General features: G+C 38.7%; 1 protein-coding gene across 1 annotated transcript in view; it reads left to right on the top strand.

Annotated features, from left to right (window-relative positions):
• The first annotated feature begins 7,946 nt into the window (after positions 1 to 7,946).
• The window catches only part of LOC106087368 (protein borderless), a 79,328-nt gene continuing 64,522 nt past the window's right edge, over positions 7,947 to 22,752 (top strand). The window contains exon 1 of the mRNA XM_059365113.1: positions 7,947 to 9,378. Coding sequence (XP_059221096.1) covers positions 9,145 to 9,378 — 234 coding nt within the window. The 5' untranslated portion in view covers positions 7,947 to 9,144. The remainder of the gene's footprint in view (positions 9,379 to 22,752) is intronic.

The following is a 22,752-nucleotide window of genomic DNA, read 5'->3' as shown; positions in this document are numbered from 1 at the left end:
TTCGCTCACAACTTGCTGAACTCCATTGGCGATGTAAAAACGCGTCACGGCACACATGCCAAAAACAAAACCCCACAAAGTTTATTAAACATGGACAAACGGCCATGTGTACGAGCGTAGCTGCTGAGTGAATTGAGTGAGTGAGGGATTGTAGTTCACCCCTCCACCCAAAAATTTGTAAGCTAGTAAATTAAATTAATTGGATTAAAGTGTATTGAAATGTCTATCACTCCTTCGCATTGATCAATTAAATGCTTACACACGCAGCCAGCACTCATGGGAGGAAGATCATATTCAGCTTCTGTTCGGTTGTTAATTCACTTTTAATTGAAACCCGAAATGCAACATAAGTCACGGGCATCAAAGCAGGCGTGTGACGCCACCACCCGCATATGAACCAACCAACGCTGTTGACACATGTCGAACTATTTGGAATCGTTGAGCTATAGCTCAGAGTCAAGTTTCCATTCGGCATGTTGTCTTTTTTTTTGCTCTATTTTAAAATGTGTTTTATAAGCGAGTGCTACTGCGATACACGGCATTTCATTGTCTATGTCACCCTTGAGCTTTTTGCCGTGGCGTTCCTTCTCTGTGGGTGTCTGTTAGCTTTCGTATATTTTTGTTTTTGTTCTACAATGGTCATTTGTAGCAATTTTAGCATATTTCCTATTACGTCGCTACAAAATCAAATTAAATTCATTTCATTTAAATGTTTAAGTGCATAAACAAATTATTAAATTATCAAATGAAGTGTAGAGCCACGAGTACCATGCCATTGACATTGCATGAATCAGTCTTTAATTAGCAAAAAAAATAAAATAAAAAGACATCAACAAAGTTCAAAAGTTTGCAAAGAAAGAAATTAAAATCTCCTTTCAATTAAGAAATCTGAATATTCCAGAAAGAAATTCTTTGAAATTATTGGGTTGCCCAAAAAGTAATTGCGGATTTTTTAAAAGAAAGTAAATGCACTTTTAATAAAACTTAGATGAAATATACTTTTTTTTACACTTTTTTTCTAAAGCAAGCTAAAAGTAACAGCTGATAACTGACAGAAGAAAGAATGCAATTACAGAGTCACAAGCTGTGAAAAAATTTGTCAACGCCGACTATATGAAAAATCCGCAATGACTTTTTGGGCAACCCAATATAAAACAATAATGGTGTAATATTTACTTGGGTGAGGTAAAATGGTGCGCTTAGGAACCAGAAATGGGAGATGCCTTCTAATTTCCACTGTTGAGCCACAGGTTGCACACAAAAACAAGTAAAAAGGCGTTAAGTTCAGCCGGGACGAACTTTGGATACCCACCACCTCGGGTATGTATGTAAACCACCTTTCATCAAAATCCGGTAAAAATTGCATACCTTATGTCCCACAACAGTTATATTAAAATATGTTCCGATTTGGACCAAATACTAATAAGTACAGTAGCTATATCTAAATAGCTATAGCTATATATAAATAAGCCGATCTAAACCATGTACGACACGGATGTCGAAAAGCCTAACCTAAGTCACTGTGTCAAATTTCAATGAAATCGGATTATAACTTACTTTACTTTACTTTAATTGGCAATGACAGAATATTTGTTCCTCTAGTCGAACGTAGAATAGCGTTCCAAGCGCCTCGATCTCCTGCGCTCATTTTAAAATCTCTGACACCTAGTTTCAAGGTGTCTCCTACCACTTGATCTTTCCATCGGGCTTTTGATTGCCCCGGTTTGCGTGTACCACCGTGTTTGCCTTCAAAAGACTTCTTTGCTGGAGCTCCTTCATCCATTCTGACAACATGACCAAGCCAACGTAGCCGTTGTATTTTGATGCGTGTAACTATGCTATCGTCGTCATACAGCTCATACAGCTCGTGCTTCATACGTCGCCTATATTCTCCGTTAACACAAACTGGTTCATAATTTTACGAAGAATCTTTCTCTCAAATACTCCAAGCACTGCCTCATCTGCTTTCACAAGTACCCTTGCTTCAGAACCATATAACAGCTCATACAGCTCGTGGTTCATACGTCGCCTACTCTCTCCATTAACGCAAACTGGTCCATAAATTTTACGAAGAATCTTTCTCTCAAATACTCCAAGCTCTGCCTCATCTGCTTTCACAAGTACCCATGCTTCAGAACCATACAACAGCACGGGAAGTATCAGTGTCTTGTATGGTGTAATCTTCGTCTGTAGAGAGATGGGCTTGCTTCCAAAACTGCTTACTTAGTCCAAAGCAGCATATGTTTGCCAGTATTATTCTTCGCTTTATCTCAAAACTGGTGTCATTCGTTTCGGTTACGGCGGTGCCGAGTTAGATGCCTTACTGACGGTCTCAAAGTTGTGGTTTCCAACTTTCTCCATTTTCTTTATCTGCTCCATCCATTTCGTCTTATCTCCATTTACTGCCAGACCCATTTTCACTGACTCTCTTTCGATTCTTTCAAAGGCTGCAGTTACAACATCCGGTGACCGACCTATGAAATCGATGTCGTCGGCATAGGCGAGTAGCATGTGTTCTCTTGTGATTAGTGTGCCATATCTATTCACATCTGCATCTCGGTCAATCTTCTCCACCAGTATTTTAAAGAGATCACACGATAGGCTGTCTCCTTGTCTGAAACCTCGTTTGGTATTAAATGGTTCGGAGAGATTCTTTCCTTTTCTTACTGAGGAACGCGTATCAGCAAGTGTCATCCTGCAGAGTCTTATTAATTTTGCAGGGATACCAAACTCAGACATGGCTTGAAATACCTTCGAATGTAAAGGAGTATCGAAGGCGGCTTTGTAGTCAACAAAGAGATGGTAGGTGTTGATTTGTCCTTCTCGGGTCTTTTCCAGGATTTGGCGCAGTGTGAATATCTGGTCTAGGGTGGATTTACCTGAACTAAAGCCGCATTGATTGGGCCCAATTATCTCATTGACTTTAGGTTTAAATCCTTCACACAGTACGCTCGGGAGTATCTTGTATGCGATGGGGAGGAAACTTATTCCTCTGCAGTTGGCACATTCCGTCTTGTCTTCTTTTTTGTGTATGGGACATAGTATGCTGAGATTACAATCATAGAGTATGCGTTCTTCTAGCCAGATTGCTCAGATAAGCTGATGCATACGCCTTATCAGAGTGTCGCTTCCGGTCTTAAATAGTTCAGCGGGTAACCCGTCGGCACCTGCTGTCTTATTGTTCTTTAGTCGAGTCACTGCTACTTGGACCTTATTCTGACTAGGAGGTAAACATTCTATACCATCATCAGGGATTGGTTCTGCGGTATTCTCTTCGCCGCCAACGTCGGACACTAGCAGTTGGGTAAAATCTTCTTTCCATATCCTCAGCATGTTATCTGTGTCAGTTACCAGATTTGCTTCTTTGTCTCTGCAGGAGGATGTGCCTGCACCAAAGCCATCGGTTTGGTGTCTAATTCTTTGGTAGAAGTTCCGGTCTTCATTCTGACTCCTGTACCTTTCAATTCGCTCACACTCACGTCTTTCCATTTCATTTTCATTTCTTCTAGCCTTTTCTCCCGATAACTCTCCTTCATCTGGCGCGTTGCTACTGATTGCAGGGTGTCTCTATATGCCGCATTCTTGGCTTCTTCAGTAGCATCTCGACACTCTTGGTCGTTCCATGGGTTTTTTGGAGGAGGCTTCCGGTACCTAAGTACAGATTTCGCGGCATTTTCCATGGAGTGGGCAATGGTTTTGCCACTGCGCCATTATATCATCGGAACAAGGAGTGCTTTCATGAAGCAGTTGGGTCAGTCGAGTGGAGTATGCCGCTGCCATTTGTTGTGTTTGCAGCTATTCAATGTCCAGCTTTAGTGCAGTGTCAGATCGTACTTTTTCGCCATGTTCAAATGGGTGCGAACCTTTGCTGCAACATGGTAACGATCCGAATCTATTGCCAAAAAGTAATTGCGGATTTTGCATATAGTCGGCGTTGACAAATTTTTTCACAGCTTGTGACTCTGTAATTGCATTTTTTCTTCTGTCAGTTATCAGCTGTAACTTTTAGCTTGCTTTAGAAAAAAAGTGTAAAAAAAAGTATATTTGATGAAAGTTCATTCTAAGTTTTATTAAAAATGCATTTTTCTTTTAAAAAATCCGCAATTACTTTTTGGGCAACCCAATATATTCGCTCCACGGATCGATCGTACATCTAACACGCTGGATGAATGCCTTCCATCTATCACAACGTGGTCAATTTGATGCCTCGTATTTTGATCGGGTAACAGCCATGTGGCTTTGTGAATATTTTTATGTTAAAATGAGGTGCTCTTGACTACCATGTTTTTTGCCGCGGCGAAATCTATCAGCCTCGACCCATTACTGAACGTTATCTCGTGCAGGCTAAACTTTCCGACTGTTGGACCAAAAATGTCTTCCTTCCCTATCTTCGCATTAAAATCTCCCAGAACGATTTTGATACCATGGGCGGGGCAGCGGTCATATTCTCTGTCTAGGCGCTCGTAGAAAATATCCTTGGTCTGCCCGTCCTTGTCTTCCGTCGGAGCATGGGCACAAGGAAGGCTGATGTTGAAGAATTTGGCTTTTATGCGGATTGTGGCTAGCCTCTCATCCACCGGAGTAAAGCTGGAGACAAAGTGTTTCAGTCTCCGACTAACCACAAATCCGCAACTAAATTCATGCCTTGTGTTATGGCAGCTATAGTATAGTTCGTCACCGTTTGGTGTTGTAGTGACGCCATTCCCGGGCCATCGCACTTCCTGTAAGGCGGTTATATCTGTCTTGTACTTCTCTAATAAAGGGTGATTTTTTTGAGGTTAGGATTTTCATGCATTAGTATTTGACAGATCACGTGGGATTTCAGACATGGTGTCAAAGAGAAAGATGCTCAGTATGCTTTGACATTTCATCATGAATAGACTTACTAACGAGCAACGCTTGCAAATCATTGAATTTTATTACCAAAATCAGTGTTCGGTTCGAAATGTGTTTCGCGCTTTACGTCCGATTTATGGTCTACATAATCGACCAAGTGAGCAAACAATTAATGCGATTGTGACCAAGTTTCGCACTCAGTTTACTTTATTGGACATTAAACCAACCACACGAATGCGTACAGTGCGTACAGAAGAGAATATTGAGTCTGTTTCTGAGAGTGTTGCTGAAGACCGTGAAATGTCGATTCGTCGCCGTTCGCAGCAATTGGGTTTGTGTTATTCGACCACATGGAAGATTTTACGCAAAGATCTTGGTGTAAAACCGTATAAAATACAGCTCGTGCAAGAACTGAAGCCGAACGATCTGCCACAACGTCGAATTTTCAGTGAATGGGCCCTAGAAAAGATGGCAGAAAATCCGCTTTTTTATCGACAAATTTTGTTCAGCGATGAGGCTCATTTCTGGTTGAATGGCTACGTAAATAAGCAAAATTGCCGCATTTGGAGTGAAGAGCAACCAGAAGCCGTTCAAGAACCGCCCATGCATCCCGAAAAATGCACTGTTTGGTGTGGTTTGTACGCTGGTGGAATCATTGGACCGTATTTTTTCAAAGATGCTGTTGGACGCAACGTTACGGTGAATGGCGATCGCTATCGTTCGATGCTAACAAACTTTTAGTTGCCAAAAATGGAAGAACTGAACTTGGTTGACATGTGGTTTCAACAAGATGGCGCTACATGCCACACAGCTCGCGATTCTATGGCCATTTTGAGGGAAAACTTTGGAGAACAATTCATCTCAAGAAATGGACCGGTAAGTTGGCCACCGAGATCATGCGATTTGACGCCTTTAGACTATTTTTTGTGGGGCTACGTCAAGTCTAAAGTCTACAGAAATAAGCCAGCAACTATTCCAGCTTTGGAAGACAACATTTCCGAAGAAATTCGGGCTATTCCGGCCGAAATGCTCGAAAAAGTTGCCCAAAATTGGACTTTCCGAATGGACCACCTAAGACGCAGCCGCGGTCAACATTTAAATGAAATTATCTTCAAAAAGTAAATGTCATGGACCAATCTAACGTTTCAAATAAAGAACCGATGAGATTTTGCAAATTTTATGCGTTTTTTTTAAAAAAAAAGTTATCAAGTTCTTAACAAATCACTCTTTACATCTGCCAGGGCGTATAGTGCACCTTATCTATAGAGAGTGCGGACATTCCAGGTGCAGATGCGCAAATCATGGTCCTTTTGGATTTGGATATAGCTTCCATATATTGGGTTGCCCAAAAAGTAATTGCGGATTTTTTAAAGGAAAGTAAATGCATTTTTAATAAAACTTAGAATGAACTTTAATCAAATATACTTTTTTTACACTTTTTTTCTAAAGCTAAAAGTAACTGCTGATAACTGACAGAAGAAAGAATGCAATTACAGAGTCACAAGCTGTGAAAAGATTTGTCAACGCCGACTATACGAAAAATCCGCAATTACTTTTTGGGCAACCCAATATATGTTCGTCCAATTTGAACTAAAATTAGAATTTTAACGTTATTTGTAAACCGATTCTCACGAAATTTTGCACGAGGGATTCTCTTTTAAGTCCCGACATTATTGGTGAATTTCATAGAAATCGGTTCAGATTCAGATATAGCTTCCATATATATGTTCGTCCGATTTGAACTAAAATTGCAATTTTATCGTTATTTGTACGCCGATTCTCATTAATTTTTGCACGACGGGTTCTCTTATAAGTCTCGACATTATTGGTGAATTTCATAGAAATCGGCTCAGATTCAGATATAGCTCCCATATATATGTTTGTCCGATTTGGACTAAAATTACAATTTTATCGTTATTTGTAAACTGATTCTCATTAATTTTTGCACGACGGGTTCTCTTATAAGTCTCGACATTATTGGTGAATTTCATAGAAATCGGCTCAGATTCAGATATAGCTCCCATATATATGTTCGTCCTATTTGGACTAAAATTGCAATTATATCGTCATTTGTGAACCGATTCTCACGAAATTTTGCACGAGTGGTTCCTTTAAAAGTCTTGGCATTATTGATGAATGTCATAAAAATCGGCTCAGATTTGGATATAGCTCCCATATATATGTTTGTCCGATTTGGACTTAAATTTGCAATTTTATCGTTATTTGTGAACCGATTCTCACGAAATTTCGCATGAGTACTTCCCTTGTAAGTCTCGATATTGTTGGTGAATTTCAAAAAAATCGGTTCAGATTTGGATATAGCTCCCATATATATGTTCGTCCTATTTGGTCTAAAATTGCAATTACATCCTCATTTGTAAACCGATTCAAATGAAATTTCGCACGAGGGATTCGCTAGGTAAGTCTCGACATTATTGGTAAACTTTATAGAAATCGGTTCAGATTTAGATATATCTCCCATATAAACGGTCTAACGATTTGGACTAGTATTGCAACGACTTAGCCTGCATATCCAATGTAGTGTAGGGTATCAAAAGGTCGGCTTCGCCCAACATTAGGCCGTCCTTACTTCCTTTTGAATGACTTACCCCTGTATATCGTCTTAAGGCCCAGAAAAGATTTCCATATACTAGCTAAGATCATGCCAAAAGTATCACCAACCATTTTGGTGGTATGCACATGAAATAGTCAAACAACTGTCAACATTTGCTACAGTCTACATTCCTCAAAGATTAGCCAGTGAAGAAAGCCTTCGAAAATTGTAGTCATTCAGAGAAATTCATTCATGAAAATTCATTCGTGAGTGCCCAAATGCTTTGCAATAGAAATTTCACGTATTCACGTTTTTCCTTACACCAAATTACGATATACAAACAAAGCCAAAGGAAAGCCAGGCAAAAACACAGCCAATCATTATTTCAAATTTTTATGGAATAACACAAAAATAGCATGACGTCGATGATTATGATATTGTCCATCATCATGATGATGATCGTCATTATCATTGGCGTAGTTACACACTCGTCATCTCGCCATCCACCCCATCATCATTAGACGGCAGACGATTTCAGACAATGGTTTAGAGTTAGATTTTAGTTTAGTTGTGGTTTAGTAATCAGAGCGATCGGTACGTTCGTTGTTTGTACTGAATAGAAAACGGAAGGCTGGAAAAACGACGACCCAAACTCAAACCAAATGGAAATTTAAGTGAAAATTTTCGCCCCCCCGAAAACACTACTCGGTCAACTACAAAAAAAAAAGAGCCAAAAGTGACAAAGCTTTCAGTTTGGTCAGACAGACATTTTGCTGAGTGCAAGATTCAAATTAACTCAAATAGATTTGAGATTGAAACGTTTTAAGCGAGTTAAGAGATATCATCACCAACAAAAAAAAGAAAAACATCACATCACATTTGACCTGATTTTTGGTGCTTTCTTTTAGTATGTGTCCGGTCTCGAAACGAATTAATAGCGAAGCCAAAAAGGAATTCATTCTTATGTGAAGTGAACATAATTCAAAAATTCCTACAAGAAAAAAAATAAACAAGCAAAAATTTTTACGAAAAAAAATCCAATTCAATTCAATTAAGAAAGGCAAAACAAAACCTACCAAAAAAAAATCTGCATTTAATAGATTCGCATACTTGTTCTGCGTTTGTGCCCAGCAAACCAGCACTTTAATGAACGAAAGAATTTTGTTAATTAATCAAAAGTTCTCCTCTCATAATTGTACACGAAAAAGAGCAGCAGCTTTTAACCACATTATTAATTTAAACGTTATTAAATTAATTTAATTAGAAAAATACCAAGTCATTAGAAACACTCATACACACTCACACAGCTACTCGGCCACACTCACACAAACATAAGGCAACAACTTTTTAAGGGAACATTCCCAAAACCCAAGGAAAAGTAAAATCCACAAAGTAAATGTCTTGCTCTCCCTAAAAAAAAAAAAAAAAAACAGTGTCGTGCGCCAAGTATTTAATTTAATTGAAATCCACAAAAAAGGAAGAAACAAAAGTTTCTTAAACGAAAATTAAAAAGAAAACACGAAATTTAATGCATTTTAGTTAAGAAACAGAAAAGAAGAAAAAAACAAAGCCAGCATACAAGAAAAACCACATCCAATCATTTGTGTTGCAAAACCCCCTCGCAAGGAATACCAGAAATCTAAACTGCCAAGCGCAAGACGCTAAACTACGGTGTAAAAAACCAAACAAACAAACTCACCTCTACTCGGTCGTCTTCCCAGCAGTCAGTCCACTCTGCTCACAATCACATCGCCATGAGACAACGTAAACTGATATTATGCCACAATGCCTATGGATTTTTAGTTCTATTTTCTTCATTGCTTTTCATTTTAATGAGCATATCCTGTGTCGCTGTATCAGGTGCACGCCATGATCGCCAGAAAACATCACATTTGGAGGCCAAGGTTGGCTCATATGTAGTCTTCAATTGTTACATTGATTTTCCCTACGATCTGCCCATACCCTATGTGGTCCACTGGAGCAAAGATGTAAGTAGCCAAATAACATACAGTCAGACGTGCTCATGCCAAGCATCTAATTATCTATGCAAATGATTTCTCCAAATGAATTAATTTGCTTACATATGACATTTTGAAAGAGCTCACATGATTGCACGAAAGTACAATACTCTCGAAAAGTCAACAGTAGTAGAAGAAGCTTTCAAAGCGAGTATGAGTCATTACTGAAAATCAGCCAGTATGGACTTTTTAGTTTCATTTTCTTTGAGATTCATTATGACCAAAGCATCAATAGGAACGACTAGTGCATAACAATGGGAGGGAAAATGAAAAGAAAATGGTTTATGAAAACATCGCTACAGCGCAAGAAGTAAAGGAAGAAGGATATTATCATACAAGAAAACAAGTAAAAAGGCGTTAAGTTCGGCTGAACCGAACTTTGGATACCCACCACCTGGGGTATATATGTAAACCAACTTTTGTCAAAATCCGGTGCTGAACCATATACGATAAGGATGTCGAAAAGTCTAATATAAGTCACTGTGTCAAATTTCAGTGAAATCGGATTATAAATGCGTCTTTTATGGGGCCAAGACTTTAAATAGTCTGGTCCGATTTGGGACAAGTTGCAGAAAGCTATCGAAGAGCCTAACACAACACACTGTCCCAAATTTCGGTGAAATCGAAAAATAAAAACGCCTTTTATGGGCCAAAAACCTTAAATCGAGAGATTGGTCTATATGGCAGCTATATCCAAATCTGAACCGATCTAGGCCAAATTGAAGAATAATGTCGAAGGGCCTAACACAACCCAAATTTTGGCAAAATCGGACAATAAATGCGCCTTTTATAGACTCAAAACCTTAAGTCGGGAGATCGGTCTATATCCAAATCTGGGTCGATTTGGACCAAATTGAAGGGGGATATCGAAAAGCCTAAAACAATTCACTGTCCCAAATTTTAGCGCAATCGGTCAATAGATGCGCAGGACCTTAAATCGAAAGATCTATATAAATCTATATAGATCTATATGGCAGCTATATCCAAAACTGAACCGATCTGGGCCAAATTGAGAGAAGGAATGTCGAAGGGTCTAACACAACTCACTGTCCCATATTTTGACAAAATCGGACAATAAATGTGGCTTTTATGGGACTAAGACCCTAAATCAGCGGATGGGTCTATATGGCAGCTGTATCAAAATCTGAACCGATCTGTGCCATATTACAGAAGTATGTCGAAAGGCTTAACTTAACTCACTTTCCCAAATTTCGGTGACATCGGAGAATAAATGCGCCTTTTATGGCCCCAAAACCTTCAATCGAAAGATCGGTCTATATGGCAGCTATATCCAAATCTTAACCGATCTTAACCAAATTGAATAGGGATATCGGAGGGCCTAACATAACTCACTGTCCCAAATTTTAGCGCAATCGGTCAATAGATGCGTCTTTTACGGGCGCAGGACCTTAAATCGAGAGATCGGTCTATATGGCAGCTATATCCTAAACAGGACCGATTTGAGCCAAATTGAAGAACAATGTCGAAGGGCCTAACACATCTCACTGTCCCAAATTTTGGTGACATCGGACATTAAATGCGCCCATTATGAGCCCAAAATCTTAAATCGAGAGATCGGTCTATATGGCAGCTAAAGGGTGATTTTTTTGAGGTTAGGATTTTCATGCATTAGTATTTGACAGATCACGTGGGATTTCAGACATGGTGTCAAAGAGAAAGATGCTCAGTATGCTTTGACATTTCATCATGAATAGACTTACTAACGAGCAACGCTTGCAAATCATTGAATTTTATTACCAAAATCAGTGTTCGGTTCGAAATGTGTTCATTCACCGTAACGTTGCGTCCAACAGCATCTTTGAAAAAATACGGTCCAATGATTCCACCAGCGTACAAACCACACCAAACAGTGCATTTTTCGGGATGCATGGGCAGTTCTTGAACGGCTTCTGGTTGCTCTTCACTCCAAATGCGGCAATTTTGCTTATTTACGTAGCCATTCAACCAGAAATGAGCCTCATCGCTGAACAAAATTTGTCAAAATTTGAACACATTTCGAACCGAACACTGATTTTGGTAATAAAATTCAATGATTTGCAAGCGTTGCTCGTTAGTAAGTCTATTCATGATGAAATGTCAAAGCATACTGAGCATCTTTCTCTTTGACACCATGTCTGAAATCCCACGTGATCTGTCAAATACTAATGCATGAAAATCCTAACCTCAAAAAAATCACCCTTTATATAAAAATCAAATTGTGTTTGTTTGTAGGTTTGTTTGTTTGTTTGAATGTTTGTGTGATCCTTATGGCCTCATAAATGGCTAATCCGATTTTCTTGAAATTTTCACTGATGGTGCATAATAATCCCGTGGTGAAAATAGGGTACCACATTTTTTGATATCTGAAGAGGGAGCGGACCCTCCCCTTAACCCTAATTTTCAGAAATGCTAGATCTCGGCGATAGGTGGTGCAATTTAAGCGAAATTTTGTGTGCTCTCTTATAGAAACCAACAAACAAAAATTTGGTATACAAATATCGGATGGGGGGGGGGGGGCGCCCTACCCCAAAACCTACCAAATATATAATATACACCAATGACGACAATATGGGACTCAAATGAAAGGTATTTAGAATAAGAAAACGTATCTGATATCCAATGGTCGGACCAAGTGTTAGGGGGACCACCCCAACCCCCAAAACTCCCCTAAATCGGACATAAAGGGTGATTTTTTTGAGGTTAGGATTTTCATGCATTAGTAGTTGACAGATCACGTGGGATTTCAGACATGGTGTGAAAGAGAAAGATGCTCAGTATGCTTTGACATTTCATCATGAATAGACTTACTAACGAGCAACGCTTGCAAATCATTGAATTTTATTACCAAAATCAGTGTTCGGTTCGAAATGTGTTCATTCACCGTACCGAACACTGATTTTGGTAATAAAATTCAATGATTTGCAAGCGTTGCTCGTTAGTAAGTCTATTCATGATGAAATGCCAAAGCATACTGAGCATCTTTCTCTTTGACACCATGTCTGAAATCCCACGTGATCTGTCAAATACTAATGCATGAAAATCCTAACCTCAAAAAAATCACCCTTTATTTACCGACCATGCCAATATGGGACTCAAATGAAAGGTATTGCGAGTAGAATACGAATCTAATATCCAAATGTGGGACCACGTTTCTGCGGGTACACCCCTTCCCTAAAACTCCCCCCCAAACAGGACTTATTTACGACCATGGGAATATGGGGCTTAAATAAAAGGTTTTTTGAGTATAGAATTCGAATCTGATATTCGAATATGGGACCAAGTGTTTGGGTGGCCGCCTCTCTCCAAAAACGTCCCCCAAAGGGGATAAATTTACGACCACAGCAATATGGGGCTCAAATTAAAGGTATTTGGAAGTAAGGCACAAATCTGATATCAATATTCCGGAAAAGTGTCTATGGGGCCACCCCACCCCCACCTCAGGCATTTTCGCATAAGCCTTACTTATATTGCTCATAGGTTTCTCTTACAGGATACAGGGTATTCTAATTTTTGTGAAGGAGATTAGGTAGACCCTTTGATAAGTATACCGATCTGCTTATAATAATGATGCGAATTAGCCATGTCCATCCGTCTATCTGTCTGTCCATGTTATCTAGCGATCAAAGTACAGATCGCATTTGTTGTCCAATTGTCATGAAATTGTGCACAAATCTCTTTTTTAGTCCTAGAACGCTAATTTTTTTAAAAAAAAATCGGATCAGATTTAAATATAGCTTCCAAATATATCTTTCATCCGATATGGTCTTTGAAGGCCGCAGTTGACAAAAATTTGGTCCGATCTTTACAAAATTGGGTTTGGTTCAGATATAGCTCCAATTTTTTATACCCACCACCGAAGGATGGGGGTATATTCATTTTGTCATTCCGTTTGCAACACATCGAAATATCCACTTCCGACCCTATAAAAAAATCTAAGACGATCTAGACATGTCCGTCCGTCTGTCCGTCTGTCTGTTGAAATCACGCTACAGTCTTAAAAAATAGAGATATTGAGCTACAATTTTGCAGAGATTCTTTTTTTGTCCATAAGCAGGTTAAGTTCGAAGATGGGCTATATCGGACTATATCTTGATATAGCTCCCATATAGACCGATCGGCCGATTTAGGTTCTTAGTCCCATAAAAGCTGCATTTATAATCCGATTTCGCTGAAATTTGGGACAGTGAGTTGCGTTAAGCCCTTCGACATCCTTCCTTAATTTGGCTCAGATCGGTCCAGATTTGGATATAGCTGCCATATAGACCGATCCTGCGATTTAGGGTCTAAGGCCCATAAAAGCCACATTTATTATTTGATCTTGCTGAAATTTGGGACAGTAAGTTGTGTTACGCCCTTCGACATCTTTGTTCAATTTGGCCCAGATTGGTTCAGATTTGGATATAGCTGCCATATAGACCGATTTCTTGATTTATGGTTTTGGGGCCATAAAATGCTTATTTATTGTCCCATGTCGCCGAAATTTGGGACAGTGAGTTAAGTTAAACCCCTTGACATACTTCTGCAATATCGCACAGATCGGTTCAGATTTGGATATAGCTGCCATATAGACCGATATCTAGGTTTTAGATTTTGGGGCCATAAAAGACGCATTTATTGTCCGATGTCGCTGAAATTTGAGACAGTGAGTTTGGTTAGGCTCTTCAAAGTCCTTCTTCAATTTGGCCCAGATCGGTCCAGATTTGAATATAGTCTATTGAATATAGACCGATATCGCGATTTAAGGTCTTGGACTCATAAAAGGCGCATTTATAATCCGATTTCACTGAAATTTGACACAGTGACTTATGTTAGGCTTCTCGACATCCGTATCGTATATGGTTGAGATCGGTTTATTTTTAGATATAGCTAGTGTACTTTTAGTATTTGGTCCAAATCGGTACATATTTTGATACAACTGATATGGGACATAAGGTATGAAATTTTCACCGAATTTTGATGAAAGGTGGTTTACATATATACCCGAGGTGGTGGGTATCCAAAGTTCGGCCCGGCCAAACTAAACGCCTTTTTACTTGTTTTTTTATCACCCGATTTTCACATTATCAAATCAATAGCGGTTTTTATTAAATATTAGCAACCCTGTATTTATTTCTTGGGACAAAAATTGCCATGAGAGATAAATCCCGACGATGACCCTCAGCGAAATGTTCGTAAAAATACCATTTTCACCATATTTACATAATCCCCAAATGTGAATAGCCCACCACAGATAGGTCTTACATTACATGACAAGGCAAATGTTTTTCTTTTTTCAAATTTCTCCTGCTTTTTAGGTCATTATATATTTCGAATTTAAACTGATCCAGTTGGTCGTGCCTTGCAGCGAACATCTGCCATTGAAATAATCCATTGTGGTTATGGAAAATTGTAATTAATCCAATGCTCTGTGTAATTAATAGAACCATTAGGCAGCAAATAATATTTTAGTACAATTCATATTGAATGCATTGCCATTAGTCACTAATGCTGTCGACACCAAAAGTCGTGGCCACAATTTTAGTGCAACAATATGGGGCCCGTTTGTAGTCTCGTCTACTCATATTTGACACATGTTTGTCTAAACATATTAAATTGCATAGCGGCAAAAGGAAATGTGGGTGTGTGTGTGTGTGTGTGCGTGTGTGTGTGCGTTTATGTATGTCAATTCACTACAATTACATGGAACTGTTGAAATTAAAATATTTCAATATGGAGGGCGAAAAGTACAAATGTTCAAACAGTTTTAAATTCTTGTGGGCCATAACGATTCTTGGAAGATAGCATAGATGACAAAAATTAAACCATTTCACATATGGAGTATATTGTGACTCCTAAAGTAACTGAAGGACTTAAAAGCAAAAGTTTTAAGTAATATACTGCAGCTTTGTCGTGGTGAAAAGATTTGTCAATCTATCAAACTTTAAGCACGGTTTACGAAGTATACATCACTTAAACATACATTTCTACCCTCTACCTCTCTTTTTTCATACAGCGACATATTAGTCCATGACCCCATAAAGAACATATTCATGATTCTTCTGTCATTCTAAATTGTCGATCCAGCCATGTCCGTCCGTCTGTCATGGAAAAATCATGTCAAGTTCGGCCGAAACCGAATCTTACACCCCCCACCATGAATGGCATTTGCCAAGTTATTTGCCCGGTATTTATTTATGGACAAACAATGGATAATAGATAAGAATTGCTTATTGGAGCAGCCTTATTTGAGCTATTTCAGTTTATGGACCGATTCGGGTCATGCTGGGCTTGTATGATGGACACCATAGCAGCAAACATTGTGCAAAAACCCCTATAGGGTTTCACTAAGTAAAATCGGGAGATCAGTTTGGATGGAAGCCAGGGAGGAATAGTATTTTGTATGCGATGGGGAGAAGACTTATTCCTCTGTAGTTGGCACATACCATCTTGTCCCCATTCTTCTCTACGAGACATAATATGGAAATAATAAGCTACGGTTTCAATCATCGTGGATGCCTTTTTCTAGTCAAATTGCGATGACGAGCTGATGCTGCGTGTTGCCTCCGGTCTTAAACAGTTCAGCCGGCAACCCATCGGCTCCTGCAGCCTTATTGTTTTTCAGCCGAGATTACTCCTATTTGGACAACGTTCTGACCTCGTGGTACACATACCCATGATCACCATCATCGGATACCAGCAGCTGTGAGAAATGTTCTTTCCATATCCTCAGCACAGCAGGAGGATGTGCCATCGGTTTGATATTTATTTCTTTGGTAGAGTTTTCTGACTACATTCTGGCTCTTGAACATTTCGATTTGCTCACACTTACGTCTTTCCATTTCCTTCTTCTTCGTGCCTTCATCTGGCAATGTTACTGACTGTAATGTTGCCCTGTATGCCGCACTCTTGACTTCTGCAGCTTTTTGGTACTTCTTGTCATACCATGTTTTCCTTGGGGGAGTCTTTTGGTATCCATGTGTGGATTTCGAGGCTTTTTCCATCAAGTGGGCAATAGTTTGCCATTGCGCTGTTATAAAGGGTGATTTTTTAAAAGCAATAGGAAAGTTTAAAAAAAAAAAAATTCCGAAAAATGCATAAAATCTTCATTTGAATCGATTGTACCGTCCATATAATTTAATGGTTGAAGATTATTTCATGCAAATGTTAAATGTGACTGCGCCTCAAATGGTCCATCCGCTTAGTCTAATTTTGGGATACACTTTCCAACATTTCGGCCGGTATCTCCCGAATAAATGCTTCAATGTTGTCTTCCAATGCATCATTTGAAGCGGGATTGTCTGTATAGACATGAGCTTTAACATAGAATCACACAAAAAATATTCTAAAGTCGTTAAATCGCACGATCCATGCGGTCCAGAATGTGAAATTAAATGTTCACCGAACTCGCCTCTCAATAAGTCCATTGTTAGGCTTGTAGCGTGGCATGTGGCACCGGACAAAAAAAAAAGTTGGACATCATCTCACGATAGCGTTCACCATAGCGCTCGTCATCTTTGAAGAAGTACGATCCAATGATGACACCAGCCTATAAACCGCACCATATTGTGACTTTTTCCGGATGCATTGGTAGCTGTTGCAATGCTTCTGGCTGATCTTCACTCCAAAATCACAAAATTCTGCTTATTTACTAATCCATTGAGCAAAAAATGAGCTTCGTCGCTGATAAAAAATGGATTCGATAAAAAAAAATGGATCTGTGGCCAACTTTCCAAGAGCCAATTCACCAAAAATTCTGCGTTGCGGAGGTCATTCGGCTTCAATTCTTCACCAACTGGGTCTGGAAATGCTTCCCACCTAAATCCTTTTGCAGAGGCTCAATTGCTACGAACGGCGACGAATCGATAATTGATGGTCATCATTAACACTGGCCGATACAGCAGCGATATTTTCTTCAGTTCGCACTCTACGTAATCATTAGCGAAGCCAGCCCAGCTTTCTGGGAGGCTAAACCTTTTAAGTAGCAAAAAATTAACAAATTTTTTCGAAAACAATGTAATTTGAAATTTTTTAAATTCTGGGGGCTAAACCTTTTTGTTGCGGTGTTGCTTACCCTACCCCCAGAGGCCTTTCTACGCTTATGGCCACATTTAGATCGATGATCCGATTTAAGTTTTCTGGCTAATAAAAGCCGCACTTATTGCCCGGTTTCTCCGAAGTTTAACACCGTGAGCTAGCTGTGTTCAGCTCTGCGATGTTGATGTCGAGTATAGTTCGAATCGGGCCAGTTTTGGGTATAGCCCCCACTTAATTTCGTCATTCCGTATATATATTTTTGATCGTCATGACATTTTAAGTCGATCTAGCCGTGTCCGTCCGTCTGTCTGTCAAAAGAACGCTAACTTTTGAAGGAGTAAAGCTAGCCGCTTGGAATATCGCACAAATACGAAATTTTCGAGGTGATATTTTTCTATGACTGGATCGGCATGACAAGCGCGGTCCATATTATCGGTCAGTAACTTCATATAGCTTATATATATTTGAAAAAGTAATTCACACAACTTGACAAATGCGATCCATGGTGGAGGGTATATAAGATTCGACCCGGCCGAACTTAGCACGCTTGCTATACTTTAGCTATACCAAGTTACGAACCGATTGGGCCATACTTGGTTTGACTGTTGGAGACCAAAGAGGAATTCATTGTGCACAATTTCAGCAAAATCGGATAAGAATTGCGCCATCTAGAGGCTCAAGAAGTATAATCGTCAGATCGGTTTATATTTGAGCTTTATTAGGTTGTGAACCGATTTGGACCATACTTAGCGCAGTTATTGATGGTCAAACCAAAACATTTAATGCCAAATCGGATAATAATTGCGCCCTCTAAAGGCTCACGAAGTCAATATCCGAAGTCGGATTATATAGGAGCTATATCAGATTATGATCCGATTTTCTCCATACTTGACACAGTAGTTAGAAGTTATATAAAAACACTTCATGCAAAATTTGATCCAAATCAGTTAATTATTGCGCCCTCTAGCGGCTCAAGAAGTCAAGATCCAAAGTCGGTTTATATGGGAGCTATATCAGGTTATGAACCGATTTAGACCATACATAGCATAGATGTTGATGGCAAAAGCCCCACAACTTCGTGCAAAATTTCAGCCAAATCGGATAATATTTGCGCCCTCTAGCGGCTCAAGAAGTCAAGATCCAAAGTCGGTTTATATGGGAGCTACATCAGGTTATGAACCGATTTAGACCATACATAGCATAGATGTTGATGGCAAAATCCCAACACTTCGTGCAAAATTTCAACCAAACCGGATTATAAGTGCGCCCTCTTGCGGCTCAGAAGTCAAGATCCGAGATCGGTTTATATGAGAGCTGTATCATGTTATAAACCGATTTAAGCCATAATTTGCTCAGTTTTTGATTGTCAAACCAAAACACTTAATGCAAAATTTTAGCCGAATCGGATTATAAGTGCGCCCTCTTGCGGCTCAGAAGTCAAGATCCGAGATCGGTTTATATAGGAACTATATCCGGTTATGAACCGATTTAAGCCATACTTTACACAGATGTTGATGGTCAAAACGAAACACTTCATTCAAAATATCAGCCAAATCAGATTATAAGTGCGCCCTCTTGCGGCTCAGAAGTCAAGATCCGAGATCGGTTTATATGAGAGCTGTATCACAGTTTTTGATTGTCACACCAAAACACTTGATGCAAAATTTCAGCCAAATCAGAATATAAGTGCGCCCTCTTGTGGCTCAGAAGTCAAGATCCGAGATCGGTTTATATGGGAAATCTGTATATCAGGTTATAAACCAATTTAAGCCATAATTTGCACAGTTGTTGATTGTCAAACCAAAACACTTAAAGCAAAATTTCAGCCAAATCAAATTATAAGTGCGCCCTCTTGCGGCTCAGAAGTCAAGATCCGAGATCGGTTTATATGGGAACTATATCAGGTTAGGAACCGATTTAAGCCATACTTTGTACAGATGTTGATGGTCAAAATGAAACACTTCATTCAAAATATCAGCCAAATCAGATTATAAGTGTGACCTCTAGCGGTTCAAGAAGTCAATATCCGAAGTCGGCTTATATGGGATCTATATCAGGTTATGAGCCGATTTGGACAATACTTAACAGAGTTGTTAGAAGTCAAAATAAAACACTTGGTGCAAAATTTCAGCCAAATCGGATAAAAATTGGGTCCTCTAGAGGCTCAAGGCGACAAGACTCAAAATCGGTTTTTATTGCAGCTATAAAACACGGACCGATTTTGCCCATTTACAATCCCAGCTGACCTACATTAATAAGAAGTATTTAAGCGAAATTTTAAGCACCTGGCTTTACTCGGATAGACTGATGGACGGACGTGTCTAAATCGATTAAGAATGTCAAGAGAATGAAGAATCAATATTTTGATGTGTTACAAACGGAATGACAAAATTAGTATACCTACATTTCGATCAAATTAGAAACAGTGGGTTGCTTTAAGCCTTCCGACATCCGACTCAAATATGGTTCAGATCGTACTATGGTAGATGTAGATATAGCTACCATATAGAACGATCCGTCGATTATGGGTCTTAAATGCATAAAAACTTTTAAAAAGTGAGTTGATTGAAGCCTCCCCATATCCGACTCAAATATGGTCCAGAACGGACTATATTTAGATATAGCGGTCATATAGACCGATCTGCCGATTTAGGGTCTTAAGCCCATAAAAGCTTTATTTTTCATCCACTTTTGCTGAAATTTTAAATAGTGGGTTGATTAAAGCCTTCCGACATTCCACCCAAATATGGTTCAGATCGGTCTATATTTATATATATTGCAGCCCTTAAGGGTCTTTAGCCCATAAAAGCTGTATTTATAACCAGATTTCGTTGAAACTTAAAACAGCGAGGTGTTTTAAGCTTTTAATCATCACATCTAAAAATGTTTAGATATAGTTGCAATATAAACCGATCTGCCGATTAAGGCTTTTAAGCCCATAAAAGCTGCATTTATTACCCGATTTCGCTGAAATTTAAACCAGTGAGTTGTTTTAAGCTTCCCGCCATCGAATTCAAATATGGTTTAGATCGGTCTTTATTTAAATGGGTCCTAAGCCCATAAAATCTGCATTTATTATCCGATTTTGCTGGAATTTAGCACAGTGACATTAGGACTTTCGTCATCCGACCAGCATATGGTCCAGATCAGACTATATTTGGATATTGCTGTCATATAGACCGATCTTCGAATTTAGGGTCTTTGTGCAGGCTACTGCTGTACATCGACGCATGTGTCAAGGAACAAATTGAATATCAACCGCCTTTGTTGATAATTTGGCTGATAAGATATGCACTGCCCATGCGGGACCTTAGCGTACAATCCGTACAGGACTGTACAGTCTTCATTCCGCAGAAAGCGGATTTGTTACCCGATTTCGCTGAAACTGTGACTGGTATAAGAGTTCTCTCTCCTGAATCGAATATGATCCAGACCAGCCCCCATTTGCATATTATTATGAATATGGTAGTGGAGTTGTTATAAAAGAAAATGGTTAATTTATCTAAGGTGTTGGGTATCCAAAGTTCGGCCTGGCCGAACTTAACACGTTTTTACTTGTTTTAATTTTTGTTTTATTTTTTTTTTGCTTTAATTACTTGTGGTGTTTATTGCAAAGAAAATAAATTGCACCAATGTCATCAACAAAATAATTATCTGAATATATGCAAATAATGATAATAGGCAATTAATGGTGTAATTTTATAGAAATGTTGTTGTTTATACAAATACAATTAAGCAGATAAGTATAACTGAGAAAATTATCACTGACACATGTTGTTGATATCATAGAATATCGATGAGTTCATCAGTCGGAGCTAACCAATATTTATTTGTGCAAGAAATTGTTATGCCCACAACACTATTGTTGTTCAGGATATTATAACCGAGAAGATTTGTTGGCTATGTTAAAAAGTAGATATAATCTAAAGTATTGCGAACGATTTAGTATCACTTCCAGGCCCGAATCAATTATGTTCATCTATCTGTCTCTTTGTCTATATATATATATATATGTCTGCCGTCTGTCTGTCTGCTGTTTGTCTGTATATGTATTCCTGCGATCAGGATAAAATTCGCACTTATTTTCTAAGTAAGCCATAGATTTGATCCAATTATGATTATTGTATTCGGTGTCCCAATATGTGGACAAATTATCATGATATAGATGTTGTATCCTTTCATATCGTTTATTCAATGTGTACTTTCATGACTGTATTAGAAACGTTTTAGTTCGATTTGCAGAAGATAGTTGTTTTATTCAATGTTGCAATATGTCAGCAACTTTTCATCAAAGAAAGAAATAACTCCCTTGTATATATCATTCATCCGATATGTGATATGCCAAAATTATGGTCCGACTACACAAAATTTTGCACTAAATCTTTTTTCCAATATTTTAAAGGTTTTTTTAAATATTATAAACAAAAGTTTGATCTACACTACATACATTAAATTGGAAATAACCAATATTATATTCACAAAATTATGATGATGTCCTACATCACATCCATGCAATATGGAATTGCCGGTAGTCCAGTGAGGCTATTGAACACAATTTGCTTTTCATTTAATTATAAACTTGTGATGTAGTGTGTGAAGTGTTTTCCATGTGGAAACTCGTGAATAAACGTGCGCCTGACTAATTGCTTCAAAGCGTTTAGTTCAATTGAAATGTCACTATAATCACTCCAATTTCAACGACAACAGTAATGGGTAACACACACAAAAAAAAGCGATAAACAAACGTTGATGATGATAAGTGACATCATAACCCAGAGCGCTAAACATCCGCTGAAAACAAACAAACAACAATAGCACCAACAACAACATGAAAAATAAAAGACTATCATTTTATCTAGGTGCCGGCGTTACAAAGTCATGGTCAGAGTTAGTAATTGCTCATCATCAATTATTTACAATAAGGTGACCAAATTTATTTGGAAACACAAATAAGTTCATTTCGAAATATTGATAGAACATTGTATAAACCAGGAGGAGTCGACTTAATCCGCAAATGATCCATAATCCATGAAATACTAAAGACAAATCGAAATGGGTTGAAAAGAAGGGTTGACAGAAAGAGGTACTGAATGGCCAGCAGTATGAATTCCTTCTCTTTTACATCTTTTATATGTATTGCATTAAAGATGGACAAACGGACAACGCTAAATCGATTCCCTATGCCACAAAGATAGGCAAATGCAAAAAAGCAAATTTGCCCATGAACATTCCACTAAGGAACTATGGCAAACTTCTCACTTCTAAAGGGCCTCCTTTTTATATAGTCGAGTTCGAAAGGCGTGCCGCAGTATGACACCTTTTTGGGGAGAA

The sequence above is a fragment of the Stomoxys calcitrans genome, chromosome 3, assembly GCF_963082655.1.
Source record: "Stomoxys calcitrans chromosome 3, idStoCalc2.1, whole genome shotgun sequence".
NCBI classification, from domain to species: domain Eukaryota; kingdom Metazoa; phylum Arthropoda; class Insecta; order Diptera; family Muscidae; genus Stomoxys; species Stomoxys calcitrans.
The sequence above is the reverse complement of the archived record's forward strand: the minus strand, read 5'-3'. Positions and strand labels throughout refer to the sequence as shown.